General features: G+C 41.5%; 1 protein-coding gene and 1 long non-coding RNA gene across 2 annotated transcripts; one reads left to right on the top strand and one right to left on the bottom strand.

Annotated features, from left to right (window-relative positions):
* Nucleotides 1-260: 260 nt before the first annotated feature.
* On the top strand, nucleotides 261-4,251 carry LOC108957207. Its single transcript, XR_005548989.1, has 3 exons — nucleotides 261-287; nucleotides 3,758-3,810; nucleotides 4,068-4,251. It is a non-coding gene; the product is annotated as an uncharacterized LOC108957207 (long non-coding RNA).
* A 3,193-nt stretch (nucleotides 4,252-7,444) lies between these two features.
* On the bottom strand, nucleotides 7,445-9,192 carry LOC104417714. Its single transcript, XM_010028942.2, has 3 exons — nucleotides 8,861-9,192; nucleotides 7,860-8,455; nucleotides 7,445-7,518 (listed from the first exon to the last, which is right to left on the bottom strand). The coding sequence occupies exons 1-3, from the start codon at nucleotides 9,190-9,192 to the stop codon at nucleotides 7,445-7,447; spliced, it is 1,002 nt and encodes a 333-aa protein (XP_010027244.2).
* Between the last annotated feature and the right edge of the window lie 11,064 nt (nucleotides 9,193-20,256).

Here is a 20,256-nt window from a genome sequence, read left to right as displayed (position 1 = left end):
GATCAGTCGTTCGTCGGTATAACAGAATCAGTCGGGCATCCTCCGCCGATCATTGATGTATCAGGACATTGCACGGTGCAGCCGGGTTTTGATCGATCGCTCGTCGGTATGAAAGGATCGGTCAGGCCTCCTCCGCCAATCATCGATCTCTCAGGACATTTTACGGTGCAACCGGGTTTTGATCGATCGCTCGTCGGTATTACAGGACCGGTCACATTGACTCTCGATTCCAAATCGAAATCGGCGAAATCTTTCGGTCGCACGTCGATTCGCAAGGACAGAGCACGGTGAGTGGGAGTTCTCCTCTTTCGCTTGTCTATTTCAGCCGATCGTCGCCGTTGGATCGCCGCCGTTCGCGAGCTCTTGGAGGCAGCGACGGTCGATGCCCTTCCGGCCTGGAGCTTTTTTCCTCTTTCCTGATTCTTTCTTTCTTTGATTTTTTTTTCCTGATTCTTTCTTTTTTTCCTTGTTCACTGTGTGTAGTCTCCTGCCCTTGCTCCTCAGGATACACACATTGACTCGGCCGCCCAGCGACCGTATGGAACTCATCTCTCTCTTTTCCCCGTTTGTTGTAATTTTTGTGATCATTTAGGAAATTATCATCTTAACTGCTTGCCATGGCATCCTGATTCCTCAAGTTCTTATGAGATTGTAGACTTGGAGTTTAAAATTTCATTTGCTGACTATCTTTGCTATATATGTTATTTATATATTCACATTGGCGCAGTGCATTGCTGCCCAACTTCCTCTTGGTTAATTATTTGTGTCTGACGGCCAGCTACTGTGCTTGCAGGGAGGTGGAGCTTGCTTATCCTGCTGATCAGCCTCCTCCCGACGACGATGAGGCAGTTTCGATGGATATTGAGCTGCGCTAAGGCAGCCTCTTGAAGCTCATGTTGTGAAAACCCTTTTTTGGGCATTGTCATTTGTTGGAAAATGATGATTTGGTGACGTGTAGAATGGTGTGATTAAACCGAGTACCGAGGATTTTTAATAGCTCCTTTTCCTTCGAGTTGCTGCACTGGGTGCGCGTTTTTTCTTGTTGGAGCGGATTTGCTCCAATGCGACTGTTCTGTAGTCACTTTGAATGAAGTACGTGATGATCCATCCCGTCTCGATGTTCTATGTTCAATCACCAGTGAGTTCGAGTGATCTTATAGTGCCCCTTTGATCTTTACGCATGCCGTGGTATAGCTGCTAAGGGATTGTGAAATGCGGTCGACATTTGCGTAGCATGTACCTTGAAAACGCTCACTTAGATATATTTCATGGGGAAAATTTCTCAGTCCCCAAACCATGAATGAGGGAGTCGTCGTTGAACAGTATGGAGTGGAACTTGGGAGTCGACGTTGTATGATAGCCATACCTGGAATTTGAGACAGGTTGAGAGGAAATTATTGACCGTTTGTCTTGGTTAAATTTATCCATCAAATTACTGAACTGAGATATGTGTTAGTTGCTTAGAGTACCAATTTGGGGTTTTACTTTACGTTTGTCTATGGCCTTTTGTGATATTGATCTAATGTAATTGAAATTATCGAAGAATAAATTTGTCATAAGTGTGTCGATTTAGAAGTTTTGATTTTTTTAAAAATTAGCTCACGGTAAATTTGTCACATTTGTATCGTTGGTCAAAAAATTAGTTCGAGGTAAATTTATCGCAAATGCATTAATTTAAAGCCGTTTGGTTATATTAACCCAATTACTTTCGCTTCAACGAAAGCAAAAATTAATTTTTTTTCTTCTCTTCATCTCTTCTTCTCTGCTTCTCCGCTAGAATTAAAATAATATTCACCTTTTAAGAATTTACAAATAAATTATAACCGGATTCATGTGTTAAAATCTATATATTGTGAAAATTTTGACTATTATAGTACGAGAAAAAGCCAAAGTACATTCATCACAAAAATTTAACTCGGAAAAAAAAAAGAAAGTAAAGATTCTATCAGGACAATCCCTAATTACTTTTAGGGCTATATGATTAGGGAAAGAAGAATCAAAACCGATGAAACCACCGTGCTATATGAGTATCTAAGCCTTTGTGTGGATTAATTTCTCATTGCGTAAGGATAGCCTCCTTTTATGTGCGTAAAGAAGGATTAATTTCTCAAATTGCATATCGAAAGCCTTGTGTTATGTGCGTGAAGAGGCTGCTTATTTCAAACGGGGTAGATTATACAACTCAAAACACGAGATAAATTCACTTAAAGAGATTCCTCTATCTAATGTGACATATGAATGGACCAACTTTGGTATATATGACACAAGCCAAGGCTCCATAATCCATTAGGAAAATTGTCCAAAAAATGATAAACCTATCAGTGTTTAATTTTTAATTGTACCAATTAGGTCCTAAACCTGTTCACATTTGGCAAATTAAGTCCATTTGATCAAATTTTTTTCTTCCCTTTTCTTTTTCTTTTTTTTTCTTCTTTCTTCCTCCTCTATCCAGTCTCTGAGACCTCACCGTCCTCAGGCAGGCCTCGTTATGGTTGGGCAAGGCTCAACCTCGTTGGCACTCACCTTTGGCCAAATCTCAACCATCGTCAAGGCCCAATGATTGCTTAGAGGAAGAAGGAAAGTAAGTAAAAAGTAAAGAAAAAGAAAAAGATCAAAAAAATCAAAATAATAGAATATTAGTAAAAATTGACCACGTTTATGTTAGCCGGATGGTCGGATGGTCGGCGTCCACGTCAATAATTTCAAGCTGAAACTAGTTGGATAAACACAATTGACAAAACGCGATTCAATTAACATACCTCTGTCCATTGTCATTCGCCCGGAAGATTGATCATGGTGAGTGGGGTTTTTCTCCGTGGAAGGAAGCAAATCTCACGGTCGACCTAAGCGGGTTCAAACCCTTGGATGGAGTGAGCAGGATCGATCGGACGGTCAAGCTAACGCCACTTGAATAAAAAGGCCCCTCTCTCTCTCTCTCTCTCTCTCTCTCTCTCTCTCTCTCTCTCTCGCCCTCCTTGCCCCCTCCCCTACAAAAACCCTACTCCTCACCCTCTCTTCCCCCTTCTCCCTATCTCTCTTGCTCCCGTCTCTTGGAAAGCGTCCATTTCATCGCACTGATCATGCCGCGTCGTACTCCTCCGGCTCCGCCTCTTACGCCTCCTCCGTCGATCGTCGATGTCACAGGACATTGCACGGTGCAGCCGGGTTTTGATCGGTCGATCGTCAGTATAACAGGAACGGTCACGTCTCCTCCGCTGATCGTCGATGTCTCAGGACATTACACGGTGCAGCCAGGTTTTGATCGGTCGTTCATCGGTATAACAGGATCGGTCAGGCCTCCTCTGCCGATCGTCAATGTCTCAGGACATTGCACGGTGCAGCCGGGTTTTGATCGATCGCTCGTCGGTATGACAAGATCGGTCAGGCCTCCTCCGCCGATCATCGATGTCTCAGGACATTTTACGGTGCAACCGGGTTTTGATCGATCGCTCGTCTGCATTACAGGACCGGTCACATTGACTCACGTCGATTCCAAATCGAAATCGGCAAGGAGGAAATCTTCTCGGTCGCACGTCGATTCGCAAGGACAAAGCACGGTGAGTGGGACTTCTCCTCTTCCGCTTGTCTATTTCAGCCGATCATCGCCGGTGGATCGCCGCCGTTCGCGAGCTCTTGGAGGCAGCGACGGTCGATGCCCTTCCGGCCTGGAGCTTTTTTCCTCTTTCCTGATTCTTTCTTTCTTTGATTTTTTTTCCTGATTCTTTCTTTTTTTTTTTTCCTTTTTCACTGTGTGTAGTCTCTTGCCCTTGCTCCTCGGGATACACACATTGACTCGGCTGCCCAGCAACCGTATGGAACTCATCTCTCTCTTTTCCCCCGTTTGTTGTAATTTTTGTGATCATTTAGGAAATTATCATCTTAACTGCTTGCCATGGCATCCTGATTCCTCAAGTTCTTATGAGATTGTAGACTTGGAGTTTAAAATTTCATTTGCTGACTATCTTTGCTATATATGTTATTTATATATTCCATTGGCGCAGTGCATTGCTGCCCAACTTCCTGTTGGTTAATTATTTGTGTCTGACGGCCAGCTACTGTGCTTGCAGGGATGAGGTGGAGCTTGCTCATCCTGCTGATCAGCCTCCTCCCGACGACGATGAGGCAGTTTCGATGGATATTGAGCTGCGCTATGGCAGCCTCTTGAAGCTCATGTTGTGAAAACCCTTTTTTGGGCATTGTCATTTGTTGGAAAATGATGATTTGGTGACGTGTAGAATGGTGTGATTAAACAGAGTACCGAGGATTTTTAATAGCTCCTTTTCCTTCGAGTTGCTGCACTGGGTGCGCGTTTTTCTTGTTGGAGCGGATTTGCTCCAATGCGACTGTTCTGTAGTCACTTTGAATGAAGTACGTGATGATCCATCCCGTCTCGATGTTCTATGTTCAATCACCAGTGAGTTCGAGTGATCTTATAGTGCCCCTTTGATCTTTACGCATGCCGTGGTATAGCTGCTAAGGGATTGTGAAATGCGGTCGACATTTGCGTAGCATGTACCTTGAAAACGCTCACTTAGATATATTTCATGGGGAAAATTTCTCAGTCCCTAAACCATGAACGAGGGAGTCGTCGTTGAACAGTATGGAGTGGAACTTGGGAGTCGTCGTTGTATGATAGCCATACCTGGAATTTGAGGCAGGTTGAGAGCAAATTATTGACCGTTTGTCTTGGTTAAATTTATCCATCAAATTACTGAACTGAGATATGTGTTAGTTGCTTAGAGTACCAATTTGGGGTTTTACTTTACGTTTGTCTATGGCCTTTTGTGATATTGATCTAATGTAATTGAAATTATCGAAAAATAAATTTGTCATAAGTGTGTCGATTTAGAATTTTGGATCTTTAAAAAGTTAGCTCACGGTAAATTTGTCACATTTGTATCATTGGTCAAAAAATTAGTTCGGGGTAAATTTATCGCAAATGCATTAATTTAAAGCCGGTTGGTTATATTAGCCCAATTACTTTCGCTTCAACGAAAGCAAAAATCAATATTTTTCTTCTCTTCATCTCTTCTTCTCTGCTTCTCCGCTAGAATTAAAATAATATTCACCTTTTAAGAATTTATAAATAATTTATCACCGGATTCATGTGTTAAAATATATATATTGTGAAATTTTTAACCATTATATTGCGAGAAAAAGCCAAAGTACATTCATCACCAAAATTTAACTCGGAAGAAAACAGAAAGTAAAGATTCTATCGGGACAAATCCCTAATTACTTTCTAGGGCTATATGATTAGGGAAAGAAGAATCAAAACCGATGAAAGCACCGTGCTATATGAGTATCTAAGCCTTTGCGTGGATTAATTTCTCATTGCGTAAGGATAGCCTCCTTTTATGTGCGTGAGGAAGGATTAATTTCTCAAATTGCATATCGAAAGCCTTGTTATGCGCGTGAAGAGGCTGCTTACTTCAAACGGGGTAGATTAGACAACTCAAAACGCGAGATAAATTCACTTAAAGAGATTCCTGTATCTAATGCGACATATGAATGGACCGACTTTTGTATATATGACACGAGCTAAGGCTGCATAATCCGTTGGGAAAATTGTCGAAAAAATGATAAACCTATCAGTGTTTAATCTTTTTAATGGTACCAATTAGGTCCTAAACCTGTTCACATTTTGCCAATTAAGTCCATTTGATCAATTTTTTTATTCTTTCCTTTTTTTTTCTTCTTGTCTTCCTCCTCTATCCAGTCTCTGAGACCTCACCGACCTCAGGCAGGCCTCGTTATGGTTGGGCAAGGCTCAACCTCGTTGGCACTCACCTTTGGCCAGATCTCAACCATCGCCAAGGCCCAATGATTGATTAGAGGAAGAAGGAAAGTAGGTAAAAAGTAAAGAAAAGAAAAAAGATCAAAAAAATCATGGAAAATTTCAAATAAGGACCTAAAGTGGAGCCGTTTTCTCAAATAAGGGTCTAGAGTGGACCTTGTCTTAAAAATGGGTCTAAAATTGTTAACTTCGTCTCAAATGAGGGCCCCAATTCATCGGCTAGCCGAATTTTCGCCGGTGGATTTATTCCGGCGATTAGAGCATGGGCAATTTTGTCCAAAAATTTTAACCAGGTGAAAAATAGGAAAATCAAAGATCCCAAATCAAATTTTATGGCTCTTCACAGATTTTCTTTCTTTTCCATGTTCCTCCTCAATTCTCAATACTAGTTCTCTCTGTAAAATTTTATCCCAACTGAATCAGGGAGAAGCTTGTGTATTTGCAATCCAAAACCCTCAATATCTCATCTCCTCCGTTCACGTCTCTCTCACTCTCTCTCGCAAACACAAACCCATTCATCTGTTCATTTTAATGGCCGTGCTGTGGCTCGAGAAGCCATCGAGCAGAACGACAAAAAAGATGAACAAGCCAGTCTTTGGCACACCATCTTCTTGCTCGAACATGATCTCGCTAGTGATGTACTTTCCATCAAGGTCCTCATTTTCTTCGTCTTTGCCGCTCACATTTTCTTCGTCTTTGCCGCTCACGTTTTTTTTTGGCGTGGGACTCCCAAAGGTCTAAGTTTATAAGGAAGTGGGAGCGGAAGAGCTCTTTCTCTGCTTAACTTCCCAGGTTCTAAGGAATCCTTCATTTGATAAGCGATGATGTTGCTTGAATCTCATCTTGTTCCCAAACAATATCAGTATCTCCTCCTACTTCTTCTTCAATCTCTAAATCAAGTCCTTCATCAGGTCAACTTGGGTCTGTTCAATATCGGTGCTCGTCTTCTTCAAGAATAGATTAGTTCCAAATGCAGGAAAGAGCTTGTCGTGCTGACCATGCTGAAGATTCTTGGGTATTATGTTATTGTGAAATCTAGTACCATGGTTCGCTGCAAAAAATTTTCAAACTACAATCTATAGAATACAACTTCAGTGAACATCCAATTGAGAGTTCACATGGTGAGGGCAACACAAGAGACATGGTTTACACATATGATAAAACGAACTGGCCAAATCGACTAGACTAAAACGAGATTGCTCAAACGATCTTCAACTTTGAGATTGGAGTTTATTGTGCGGATAAAACTGGAAACCCCATGTGAGAATTTCGTTGAGCAATTGGTCTGTTAGGCAGATTGCGCTAAGATCAGATACTAAAGAAAGATGGAACAGAGTAGGGGCATAAAAGCCTCTGTGTTTGTGCATGTCCAAGCATAGCTTTCATGATGTGTCATAGCACCATGAAGGAAGTAGCAGTAAATGAGGCACAACTCAATTCCAAATGGCAATATAAACAACTCTTGTCAGCTCAGCACACCACAACAACCATAACTCAAAAGAAGGCTAAGCAAAAAAAAAAAAAAAAAATGACATAAGTTAAACTTCAGCCAGGCCATATTCAATGAAAAAGAGAAACATTATAGTGTAAGAAATCTTCCAAACATAAACTAACAGTTAAAAAAAAAAAAATTGTTTGTTGGCCTTGTTACTCTTGCATCTCAAAAATTTGCTCACGTTCCACCACTTTCATGCTGAGGTTCCTTACATCCTTCTCTTTACCTACAGTTCAATAAAAACAACAATGTAGTCAAGAGAAAGTCAAGTGCAACTAAGAATAGTTTTAGGACAAAGTCAAGGGCAAATTGAAACCTGCATCTTCTCTCTTTCCATGGATGAAAATGAGCTTGAAATGTTGCCAAAAAATGAAGCAAGTAGTTCAATTGTCTCAGATTGTGATGCTGATGGGATTGAGGGAGTTCTTTTGACCGCATCGTGTGAGCATGAGGCGGATGTAGAAGTTGTTGGGCATGATGTTGCTATAGATGCTGTTGCTGCTACTGATGTTGGTGTTGATGTTATTACTGGATTTTTGCAATGATTCCTATTATGGCCTAACCCACCACATTTTCCACAAGTAATTGTTGTATTTTGTCTCTTCAACTTCGTTCCAATAGGCTCTTGCACAATTTTCTTCTTCCTTCTCTTCAAATTGTTGTCAACTGTTTCATTCACTGACTTCATTCTTTGTTTCTTCTTTCGACCAACTTGCTTAGGCACATCGGGGGGGAGTAATGGCTCTCGAGCAGGCCATGTGTCCTTGGAATCTACAGCATGCACAACATGGCTATAAGTTTGCATAATTTCTTCCTTAACGAAGCATGTGTGAACCCATTTTTCAGGTTGTTCCCTAATGTGTACAAGAGCCGCCACGGCATGACAACAAGGGATTCCACTAATGTCCCATCTTCTATAGCTACAAGTTTTATGTCTAATATTAACGACCCTCTTGTCTCCATATGGCCCACTCAATTCAAACTCATCTTCCCCATTCCAAGCAGGGATCCATGATGCTGAATATTTTTTTTGAAGATCCAATATTTTTTGGATGTTAGGACAGATCACACCAGCGTAAGGAGTCATCCCATCTCTTTGCTTATGAATCATCCCCATGAGTTGCACTCTTATTGCTTCAAGCATTGTGATGATAGGTTTGTCCCTAGCATCAATGATGCTTTTGTTAAAGCTCTCACACCAGTTATTCTAAGAAATGTCACATTTTGAGCTTGTCCTGAAGTGAGACTTGCTCCATTGGACTGGAGGCCTTTGGGACAACCAATCATATGCTTTCTGATTAACTGCCTTTAAATCTTCCATTACCAAGTTAAAATCACATACCCTAGTTGCCATTGCAGCCTTCCAAACCAATTTTTTAAGTTCCAGTCCTTTGTGATGCAGCCTGAAGTTCTCATAAAGATGCCTCAAGCAAAATCTATGTTCAGCTTAAGGCATTATATTTGCTAGAGCTTGCACCAATCCCTTTTGCTTATCACATAAGAAAGTCCAATATTTTGAATTTGCAAGGTCTGTAATTCCTAAGTCTTCTGCAATCATACTAATAAACCAGTGCCATGTCTTGTATGTTTCTTGTTCCACCACTGCCCATGCAAATGGATACATCTGATTGTTAGCATCTATGCCCATAGCTGCTAGAAGTATACCTTTGTAGCCTGATGACAAATGACAACCATCAAACCCCACAAAGCGTCTACATCCTTCTAGAAAGCCCCTCCTCAATGCATCCAGACAAATATAAACTCCTCTAAATTTGAATTGATCTTGACATTGTTCAGTCTTGATAACACATGTGGATCCTGAGTTGGCATCAAGAAGTGCTTGACAATAGCTCCTAAGCATCCCAAATTGCTCCTCCTCATTCCCTGTGATCATAGTCATTGCTAAAGCCCTAGCTTGTAGACCATTGACCTCGACAACTTTAAAACATTCTCAGATTTCATTGTTTTCTTCATTGAAGCACTTGGCCATGTAGGATTATTCCTCAACCTATCACAATACTTGTTCGCTAGCCATTTTGTGCTTACTTGAGGAACGCATAGCACTCTATTACAAGTGTGTACGGGGTTGAAGGTTTTCACTTGTAAAGTATGCTTCCCTGCACGTTAGAAGCATATATGAGCCAATCACATCCCTCGGAACATACTACCCTCAACTTATTTTGTGCACTCTTAGTGAACCTCACTTGTCTCCCATTTTTTATGGCATAGTTCCTAATAGCCTCTCTAAACTCCTTAGCATTACTAAAGCACATTCCCAACTTGAAGACAGGATTCTCCATATCAATCTCAGCATTAAGCTCAGGATACGTATACTCATTTTGGCTACTTATATTTAGGAAATCTACATTATCAACTAATGCATCAACATACAAGCTGTTGTCTCCAACATCCATATCCCTGTTCGTTAAACGATCACCCTTAACATAGCTTACGTTTCTTTTGTATAACTCATCAAGATCAATTAAGGTAAATCGATCTTCAGCAACTTCAACACTCCCAATATCAGAAATAGAATAGTTCACTTCTTCACATCCCCCACCTGATGCAAAATAAATGAAAAATAATGTCAATAAGTTTCCCTTCTTCATAGTTGATATATTCCCTTGACAAGTATAAATTCAGTTATGCAAATCCAAGATGATAAAGATAAGTTTTTTGCTATGGACATTGTTTGCTGCAGAGACTAACTATTTAGTAGCAAAAGCTTTACATTTGTCGACAAGTTTAGTAGGCATCAACCAATAGAACAAGGATAATCATCATATTGATATCTAAAGCATATAATGGTAAAATAATAAATTGAATAAGCAATCCTTAAAAGCCAATAGTGCAATCATCCAACCCTTTTGTCCTACTTGTAAATAAAATCGCACCAAATGCCAAAAAATCAATTGGTCGATCAAATATAATTAGCTATGACAGCTCCTTTAGGTCTTTAATCGGTATAGATAAAAACAGAAGATTTGCATTCCAGCGAATCAGTAGATTGGTTGTTATTAACTAAATATATATATCAGAAAAAAAAATTGGAAGCAGTAAAATTGCTAAACATGGACCACAACCGACATGTGGAGATTACGTTGGCAACAAATCTAATAAGAAAACGCACAGTGGATACCACTCACCATTACAAAATGCAACTCACATGCATTGATTAAAATGGGACAAAATGCACCCGCAAATCTAATCAAACAAGCAAGCACTAAAGGAAATTCCTCCTACCATCACTATCTTCGCTGCCGTCAGTGTGGTATTCCACAATATGCTTAGACCTTGTTGACATGTTGCTTGAACAAACTGCGATGGCCTTTTCTTGGACAAACGAAGAACCAGGTGCGCCAATATAATAAACTAACCTCGGTTGAAACGAAGCAAATTAGAGGATGCTGAAATTTAATGAAATTGACACTCCTCTAGCACTTCTTCGAAGTGGTAAACCATGTGTGTTTGAGTGATCCTAACTGCACCAAAAAAAAATTCTTGCATTCAAGATGCTTCGGTTAGCAAAAGAATTCTTCAACAAGAGGCTTTGCAAAAAAAAAAAAAAAGAATAAGTTGGTTTTGGTTTGCTTCGGAAAGCAAATGAATTTTTCAATTCAAGTTATAAACTGAATTGGTTCAAAGCAAACATCAAAATCAATTTGAGCTCAATTGCAATTGTATTACAAAAGCCCAGTGTTAAACACACCTTCTCTTTCCTTCATAGATTTCCTTTCGAGCCTGTTTTCACCTTTTCTTCTGGGGAAACCGTCATTGCTATCAAGCTGAGAGAAACCTGGAGGAGTGGAAAGGGAGGCCAAGGATAGGCTCAGGACATAGAGGGGACAGGATTCAAGTCAGAACAACCCTAACTTTAATTTGGATCAAAATAGAATGTTTTGGACAAAATCAATTTGCAATCTTTCTTATTAAATTGAGAGAAATTTTTTTAGAGAGAATTCAAGAGCAGAGACGATTCTCTTAGATTTGGCTAGGAGCAAAATTTACAGAGTGAATATGCACCGAGAATTGAAGAGAAACGTTGGAAAGAAAGAAAATCTGTGAAGAGCTCTAACATTTGATTTGGGATCTTAGATTTTCCTATTCTTCATCCGCTTAAAATTTTTGGACAAAACTGCCCATGCTCTAATTGCTAGAATAAATCCACTGGCGAAAATTTGGCTAGCCAATGAGTTTGGGCCCTCATTTGAGACAAAGTTAACAACTTTAGACCCTTTTTAAGACAAAGTCTACTATGGACCCCTATTTGAGAAAACTGTTTTAATTTAGGTCATTATTTGAAATTTTCCCAAAAAATCAAAATAATAGAATATTAGTAAAAATTGACCACGTTTATGTTAGCCAGATGGTCAGATGGTCAGCGTCCACGTCAATAATTTCAAGCTGAAACTAGTTGGATAAACACAATTGACAAAACGCGATTCAATTAACATACCTCTGTCCATTGTCATTCGCCCGGAAGACTGATCATGGTGAGGGGGGTTTTTCTCCGTGGAAGGAAGCAAATCTCACGGTCCACCTGAGCGGGTTCAAACCCTTGGATGGAGTGAGCAGGATCGATCGGACGGTCAAGCTAACGCCACTTGAATAAAAATGCTCTCTCTCTCTCTCTCTCTCTCTCTCCCTCCTTGCCCCCTCCCCTACAAAAACCCTACTCCTCACCCTCTCTTCCCCGCTCTCCCTATCTCTCTTGCTCCCATCTCTTCGAAAGCGTCCATTTCATCGCACTGATCATGCTGCGTCGTACTCCTCCGCCTCCGCCACTTACGCCTCCTCCGCCGATCGTCGATGTCACAGGACATTGCGCGGTGCAGCCGGGTTTTGATCGGTCGATCGTCAGTATAACAGGACCGGTCACGTCTCCTCCGCTGATCGTCGATGTCTCAGGACATTACACGGTGCAGCCGGGTTTTGATCGGTCGTTCGTCGGTATAATTCAATCCGTCGGACATACTCCGACGATCGTCGATGTCTCAGGACACTGCACGGTGCAGCCGGGTTTTGATCGATCGCTCGTCGGTATGAAAGGATCGGTCAGGCGTCCTCCGCCGATCATCGATCTCTCAGGACATTGCACGGTGCAACCGGGTTTTGATCGATCACTCGTCGGTATTACAGGACCGGTCACATTGACTCACGTCGATTCCAAATCGAAATCGGCGAGGAGGAAATCTTCTCGGTCGCACGTCGATTCGCAAGGACAGAGCACGGTGAGTGGGATTTCTCCTCTTTCGCTCGTCTATTTCAGCCGATCGTTGCCGGTGGATCGCCGCCGTTCGCGAGCTCTTGGAGGCAGCGACGGTCGATGCCGTTTCGGCCTGGAGCTTTTTTCCTCTTTCCTGATTCTTTCTTTGTTTGATTTTTTTCCTGATTCTTTCTTTTTTTTTTTCCTTTTTCACTGTGTGTAGTCTCCTGCCCTTGCTCCTCGGGATACACAAATTGACTCGGCTGCCCAGCAACCGTATGGAACTCATCTCTCTCTTTTCCCCCGTTTGTTGTAATTTTATGTGATCATTTAGGAAATTATCATCTTAACTGCTTGCCATGGCATCCTGATTCCTCAAGTTCTTATGAGATTGTAGACTTGGAGTTTAAAATTTCATTTGCTGACTATCTTTGCTATATATGTTATTTATATATTCACATTGGTGCAGTGCATTGCTGCCCAACTTCCTGTTGGTCAATTATTTGTGTCTGACGACCAGCTACTGTGCTTGCAGGGATGAGGTGGAGCTTGCTAATCCTGCTGATCAGCCTCCTCCCGACGACGATGAGGCAGTTTCGATGGATATTGAGCTGTGCTAAGGCAGCCTCTTGAAAGCTCATGTTGTGAAAACCCTTTTTTGGGGCATTGTCATTTATTGAAAAATGATGATTTGGTGACGTGTAGAATGGAGTGATTAAACCGAGTACCTTTTTCCTTCGAGTTGCTGCACTAGGTGCAAGTTTTTCTTGTTGGAGCGGATTTGCTCCAATGCGACTGTTCTGTAGTCACTTTGAATGAAGTACGTGATGATCCATCCCGTCTCGATGTTCTATGTTCAATCACCAGTGTGTTCGAGTGATCTTATAGTGCCCCTTTGATCTTTACGCATGCCGTGGTATAGCTGCTAAGGGATTGTGAAATGCGGTCGACATTTGCGTAGCATGTACCTTGAAAACGCTCACTTAGATATATTTCATGGGGAAAATTTCTCAGTCCCTAAACCATGAAGGAGGGAGTCGTCGTTGAACAGTATGGAGTGGAACTTGGGAGTCGACGTTGTATGATAGCCATACCTGGAATTTGAGACAGGTTGAGAGCAAATTATTGACCGTTTGTCTTGGTTAAATTTATCCATCAAATTACTGAACTGAGATATGTGTTAGTTGGTTAGAGTACCAATTTGGGGTTTTACTTTACGTTTGTCTATGGCCTTTTGTGATATTGATCTAATGTAATTGAAATTATCGAAGAATAAATTTGTCATAAGTGTGTCGATTTAGAATTTTTGATCTTTTAAAAATTAGCTCACGGTAAATTTGTCACATTTGTATCATTGGTCAAAAAATTAGTTCGGGGTAAATTTATCGCAAATGCATTAATTTAAAGCCGTTTGGTTATATTAAACCAATTACTTTCGCTTCAACGAAAGCAACAATCAATTTTGTTCTTCTCTTCATCTCTTCTTCTCTGCTTCTCCGCTAGAATTAAAATAATATTCACCTTTTAAGAATTTACAAATAAATTATAACCGGATTCATGTGTTAAAATCTATATATTTTGAAAATTTTGACTATTATAGTACGAGAAAAAGCCAAAGTACATTCATCACAAAAATTTAACTCGGAAACAAACAGAAAGTAAAGAGTCTATCGGGACACATCCTAATTACTTTTTAGGGCTATATGATTAGGGAAAGAAAAATCAAAACCCATGAAACCACCGTGCTATATGAGTATCTAAGCCTTTGTGTGGATTAATTTCTCATTGCGTATGGAAGCCTCCTTTTATGTGCGTAAAGAAGGATTAATTTCTCAAATTGCATATCGAAAGCCTTGTGTTATGCGCGTGAAGAGGCTGCTTATTTCAAACATGGTAGATTATACAACTCAAAACGCGAGATGAATTCACTAAGAGATTCCTCTATCTAATGTGACATATGAATGGACCAACTTTGGTATATATGACACAAGCCAAGGCTCCATAATCCATTAGGAAAATTGTCCAAAAAATTATAAACCTATCAGTGTTTAATTTTTTAATTGTACCAATTAGGTCCTAAACCTGTTCACATTTGGCAAATTAAGTCCATTTCATCAAATTTTTTATTTTTTTCTTCCCTTTTATTTTTTTTTTTTTCTTCTTTTCTTCCTCCTCTATCCAGTCTCTGAGACCTCACCAACCTCAGGCAGGCCTCGTTATGGTTGGGCAAGGCTCAACCTCGTTGGCACTCACCTTTGGCCAAATCTCAACCATCGTCACGGCCCAATGATTGCTTAGAGGAAGAAGGAAAGTAAGTAAAAAGTAAAGAAAAAAAAAAAGATCAAAAAATCAAAATAATAGAATATTAGTAAAAATTTGACCACGTTTATGTTAGCGATGGTCGAGATGGTCGCGTCCACGTCAATAATTTCAAGCTGAAACTAGTTGGATAAACACAATTGACAAAACGCGATTCAATTAACATACCTCTGTCCAATGTCGTTCGCCCGGAAGACTGATCATGATGAGTGGGGTTTTTCTCCGTGGAAGGAAGCAAATCTCACGGTCCACCTGAGCGGTTCAAAACCTTGGATGGAGTGAGCAGGATCGATCGGACGGTCAAGCTAACGCCATTGGAATAAAAATGCTCTCTCTCTCTCTCTCTCTCTCTCTCTCTCTCTCTCTCTCTCGCCCTGCTTGCCCCGTCCCCTACAAAAACCCTACTCCTCACCCTCTCTTCCCCCTTCTCCCTATCTCTCTTGCTCCCGTCTCTTGGAAAGCGTCCATTTCATCGCAGTGATCATGCCGCGTCGTACTCCTCCGCCTCCGCCTCTTACGCCTCCCCCGCCAATCGTCGATGTCACAGGACATTGCACGGTGCAGCCGGGTTTTGATTGGTCGATCGTCAGTATAACAGGACCGGTCACGTATCCTCCGCTGATCGTCGATGTCTCAGGACATTACACGGTGCAGCCGGGTTTTGATCGGTCGTTCGTTGGTATAACAGAATCGGTCAGGCATCCTCCGCCGATCGTCGATGTCTCAGGACATTGCACGGTGCAGCCGGGTTTTGATCGATCCCTCGTCGGTATGACAGGATCGGTCAGGCCTCCTCCGCCGATCATCGATGTCTCAGGACATTTTACGGTGCAACCGGGTTTTGATCGATCGCTTGTCTGTATTACAGGACCGGTCACATTGACTCACGTCGATTCCAAATCGAAATCGGCGAGGAGGAAATCTTCTCGGTCGCACATCGATTCGCAAGGACAAAGCACGGTGAGTGGGAGTTGTCGTCTTCCTCTTGTCTATTTCAGCCGATCGGCGCCGGTGGATCGCCGCCGTTCGCGAGCTCTTGGAGGCAGCGACGGTCGATGCCCTTCCGGCCTGGAGCTTTTTTCCTCTTTCCTGATTCTTTCTTTGTTTGATTTTTTTCCGGATTCTTTCTTTTTTTTTTCCTTTTTCACTGTGTGTAGTCTCCTGCCCTTGCTCCTCGGGATACACACATTGACTCGGCCGCCCAGCAACCGTGTGGAACTCATCTCTCTCTTTTCCCCGTTTGTTGTAATTTATGTGATCATTTAGGAAATTATCATCTTAACTGCTTGCCATGGCATCCTGATTCCTCAAGTTCTTATGAGATTGTAGACTTGGAGTTTAAAATTTCATTTGCTGACTATCTTTGCTATATATGTTATTTATATATTCACATTGGCGCAGTGCATTGCTGCCCAACTTCCTGTTGCTTAATTATTTGTGTCTGACGGCCAGCTACTGTGCTTGCAGGGATGAGGTGGAGCTTGCTCATCCTGCTGATCAGCCTCCTCCCGACGACGATGAGGCAGTTTCGATGGATATTGAGCTGCGCTAAGGCAGCCTCTTGAAGCTCATGTTGTGAAAACCCTTTTTTGGGCATTGTCATTTGTTGGAAAATGATGATTTGGTGACGTGTAGAATGGTGTGATTAAACCGAGTACCGAGGATTTTTAATAGCTCCTTTTCCTTCGAGTTGCTGCACTGGGTGCGCGTTTTTCTTGTTGGAGCGGATTTGCTCCAATGCGACTGTTCTGTAGTCACTTTGAATGAAGTACGTGATGATCCATCCCGTCTCGATGTTCTATGTTCAATCACCAGTGTGTTCCAGTGATCTTATTGTGCCCCTTTGATCTTTACGCATGCCGTGGTATAGCGGCTAAGGGATTGTGAAATGCGGTCGACATTTGCGTAGCATGTACCTTGAAAACGCTCACTTAGATATATTTCATGGGGAAAATTTCTCAGTCCCTAAACCATGAACGAGGGAGTCGTCGTTGAACAGTATGGAGTGGAAATTGGGAGTCGACGTTGTATGATAGCCATACCTGGAATTTGAGACAGGTTGAGAGGAAATTATTGACCGTTTGTCTTGGTTAAATTTATCCATCAAATTACTGAACTGAGATATGTGTTAGTTGCTTAGAGTACCAATTTGGGGTTTTACTTTACGTTTGTCTATGGCCTTTTGTGATATTGATCTAATGTAATTGAAATTATTGAAGAATAAATTTGTCATAAGTGTGTCGATTTAGAATTTTGGATCTTTAAAAAGTTAGCTCACGGTAAATTTGTCACATTTGTATCATTGGTCAAAAATTAGTTCGGGGTAAATTTATCGCAAATGCATTAATTTAAAGCCGTTGGTTATATTAACCCAATTACTTTCGCTTCAACGAAAGCAAAAATCAATTTTTTTCTTCTCTTCATCTCTTCTTCTCTGCTTCTCCGCTAGAATTAAAATAATATTCACCTTTTAAGAATTTATAAATAATTTATCACCGGATTCATGTGTTAATATATATATATATATATATATATATATATATATATATATTGTGAAATTTTTAACAATTATATTGCGAGAAAAAGCCAAAGTACATTCATCACCAAAATTTAACTCGGAAAAAAAAAGAAATTAAAGATTCTATTGGGGGAAATGCCTAATTACTTTCTAGGGCTATATGATTAGGGAAAGAAAAATCAAAACCCATGAAACCACCGTGCTATATGAGTATCTAAGCCTTTGTGTGGATTAATTTCTCATTGCGTATGGAAAGCCTCCCGTTATGTGCGTAAAGAAGGATTAATTTCTCAAATTGCATATCGAAAGCCTTGTGTTATGTGCGTGAAGAGGCTGCTTATTTCAAACATGGTAGATTATACAACTCAAAACGCGAGATGAATTCACTAAGAGATTCCTCTATCTAACGTGACATATGAATGGACCAACTTTGGTACATATGACACAAGCCAAGGCTCCATAATCCATTAGGAAAATTGTCCAAAAAATTATAAACCTATCAGTGTTTAATTTTTTAATTGTACCAATTAGGTCCCAAACCTGTTCACATTTGGCAAATTAAGTCCACTTGATCAAATTTTTATTCTTCCCTTTTCTTTTTTTTTTTTTCTTCTTTTCTTCCTCCTCTATCCAGTCTCTGAGTCCTCACCGACCTCAGGCAGGCCTCGTTATGGTTGGGCAAGGCTCAACCTCGTTGGCACTCATCTTTGGCCAAATCTCAACCATCGTCAAGGCCCAATGATTGCTTAGAGGAAGAAGGAAAGTAGGTAAAAAGTAAAGAAAAGAAAAAGATCAAAAAATCAAAATAATAGAATATTAGTAAAAATTGACCACGTTTATGTTAGCCAGATGGTCGGATGGTCGTGTCCACGTCAATAATTTAGAGCTGAAACTAGTTGGATAAACACAATTGACAAAAACGCGATTCAATTAACATACCTCTGTCCATTGTCATTCGCCCGGAAGACTGATCATGGTGAGTGGGGTTTTTCTCCGTGGAAGGAAGCAAATCTCACGGTCCACCTGAGCGGGTTCAAAGCCTTGGATGGAGTGAGCAGGATCGATCGGACGGTCAAGCTAACGCCACTGGAATAAAAATGCTCCTCTCTCTCTCTCTCTCTCTCTCTCTCTCTCTCTCTCTTTGGAATAAAAATGCTCCTCTCTCTCTCTCTCTCTCTCTCTCTCTCTCTCTCTCTCGCCCTCCTTGCTCCCTCCCCTACAAAAACCCTACTCCTCACCCTCTCTTCTCCCTTCTCCCTATCACTCTTGCTCCCGTCTCTTGGAAAGCGTCCATTTCATCCCACTGATCATGCTGCGTCGTACTCCTCCGCCTCCGCCTCTTACGCCTCCTCCGCCGAACGTCGATGTCACAGGACATTGCACGGTGCAGCCGGGTTTTGATCGGTCGATCGTCAGTATAACAGGACCGGTCACGTCTCCTCCGCTGATCGTCGATGTCTCTGGACATTACACGGTGCAGCCGGGTTTTGATCGATCGCTCGTCGGTATGACAGGATCAGTCAGGCCTCCTCCGCCGATCATCGATGTCTCAGGACATTGCACGGTGCAACCGGGTTTTGATCGATCGCTCGTCAGTATTACAGGACCGGTCACATTGACTCACGTCGATTCCAAATCGAAATCGGCGAGGAGGAAATCTTCTCGGTCGCACGTCGATTCGCAAGGACAAAGCACGGTGAGTGGGAGTTGTCCTCTTCCGCTTGTCTATTTCAGCCGATTGGCGCCGGTGGATCGCCGCCGTTCGCGAGCTCTTGGAGGCAGCGACGGTCGATGCCCTTCCGGCCTGGAGCTTTTTTCCTCTTTCCTGATTCTTTCTTTGTTTGATTTTTTTTCCTGATTCTTTCTTTTTTTCCTTGTTCACTGTGTGTAGTCTCCTGCCCTTGCTCCTCGGGATACACACATTGACTCGGCTGCCCAGCAACCGTATGGAACTCATCTCTCTCTTTTCCCCGTTTGTTGTAATTTTTGTGATCATTTAGGAAATTATCATCTTAACTGCTTGCCATGGCATCCTGATTCCTCAAGTTCTTATGAGATTGTAGACTTGGAGTTTAAAATTTCATTTGCTGACTATCTTTGCTATATATGTTATTTATATATTCACATTGGCGCAGTGCATTGCTGCCCAACTTCCTGTTGGTTAATTATTTGTGTCTGACGGCCAGCTACTGTGCTTGCAGGGATGAGGTGGAGCTTGCTCATCCTGCTGATCAGCCTCCTCCCGACGACGATGAGGCAGTTTCGATGGATATTGAGCTGCGCTAAGGCAGCCTCTTGAAGCTCATGTTGTGAAACCCCTTTTTGGGCATTGTCATTTGTTGGAAAATGATGATTTGGTGACGTGTAGAATGGTGTGATTAAACCGAGTACCGAGGATTTTTAATAGCTCCTTTTCCTTCGAGTTGCTGCACTGGGTGCGCGTTTTTCTTGTTGGAGCGGATTTGCTCCAATGCGACTGTTCTGTAGTCACTTTGAATGAAGTACGTGATGATCCATCCCGTCTCGATGTTCTATGTTCAATCACCAGTGAGTTCGAGTGATCTTATAGTGCCCCTTTGATCTTTACGCATGCCGTGGTATAGCTGCTAAGGGATTGTGAAATGCGGTCGACATTTGCGTAGCATGTACCTTTGAAAACGCTCACTTAGATATATTTCATGGGGAAAATTTCTCAGTCCCTAAACCATGAACGAGGAGTCGTCGTTGAACAGTATGGAGTGGAACTTGGGAGTCGTCGTTGTATGATAGCCATACCTGGAATTTGAGGCAGGTTGAGCAAATTATTGACCGTTTGTCTTGGTTAAATTTATCCATCAAATTACTGAACTGAGATATGTGTTAGTTGCTTAGAGTACCAATTTGGGGTTTTACTTTTACGTTTGTCTATGGCCTTTTGTGAT

This window comes from Eucalyptus grandis, chromosome 3 (assembly GCF_016545825.1).
Source record: "Eucalyptus grandis isolate ANBG69807.140 chromosome 3, ASM1654582v1, whole genome shotgun sequence".
Classification (NCBI taxonomy): Eukaryota; Viridiplantae; Streptophyta; class Magnoliopsida; order Myrtales; family Myrtaceae; genus Eucalyptus; species Eucalyptus grandis.
Note: the sequence above shows the minus strand (reverse complement) of the source record. Positions and strands in the feature narration are given on the sequence as shown.

Excerpts from the sequence above, each read along its gene's own strand:
- LOC104417714 (XM_010028942.2), bottom strand. The coding sequence starts at position 9,192 with ATGACTATGATCACAGGGAATGAGGAGGAGCAATTTGGGATGCTTAGG. Across the intron at positions 8,456-8,860 it reads ACATACAAGACATGGCACTG|GGACAAACCTATCATCACAA; the intron begins GTTTATTAGTAT and ends CATTGATGCTAG. Across the intron at positions 7,519-7,859 it reads AATTACTTGTGGAAAATGTG|GTAAAGAGAAGGATGTAAGG; the intron begins GTGGGTTAGGCC and ends ATTGAACTGTAG.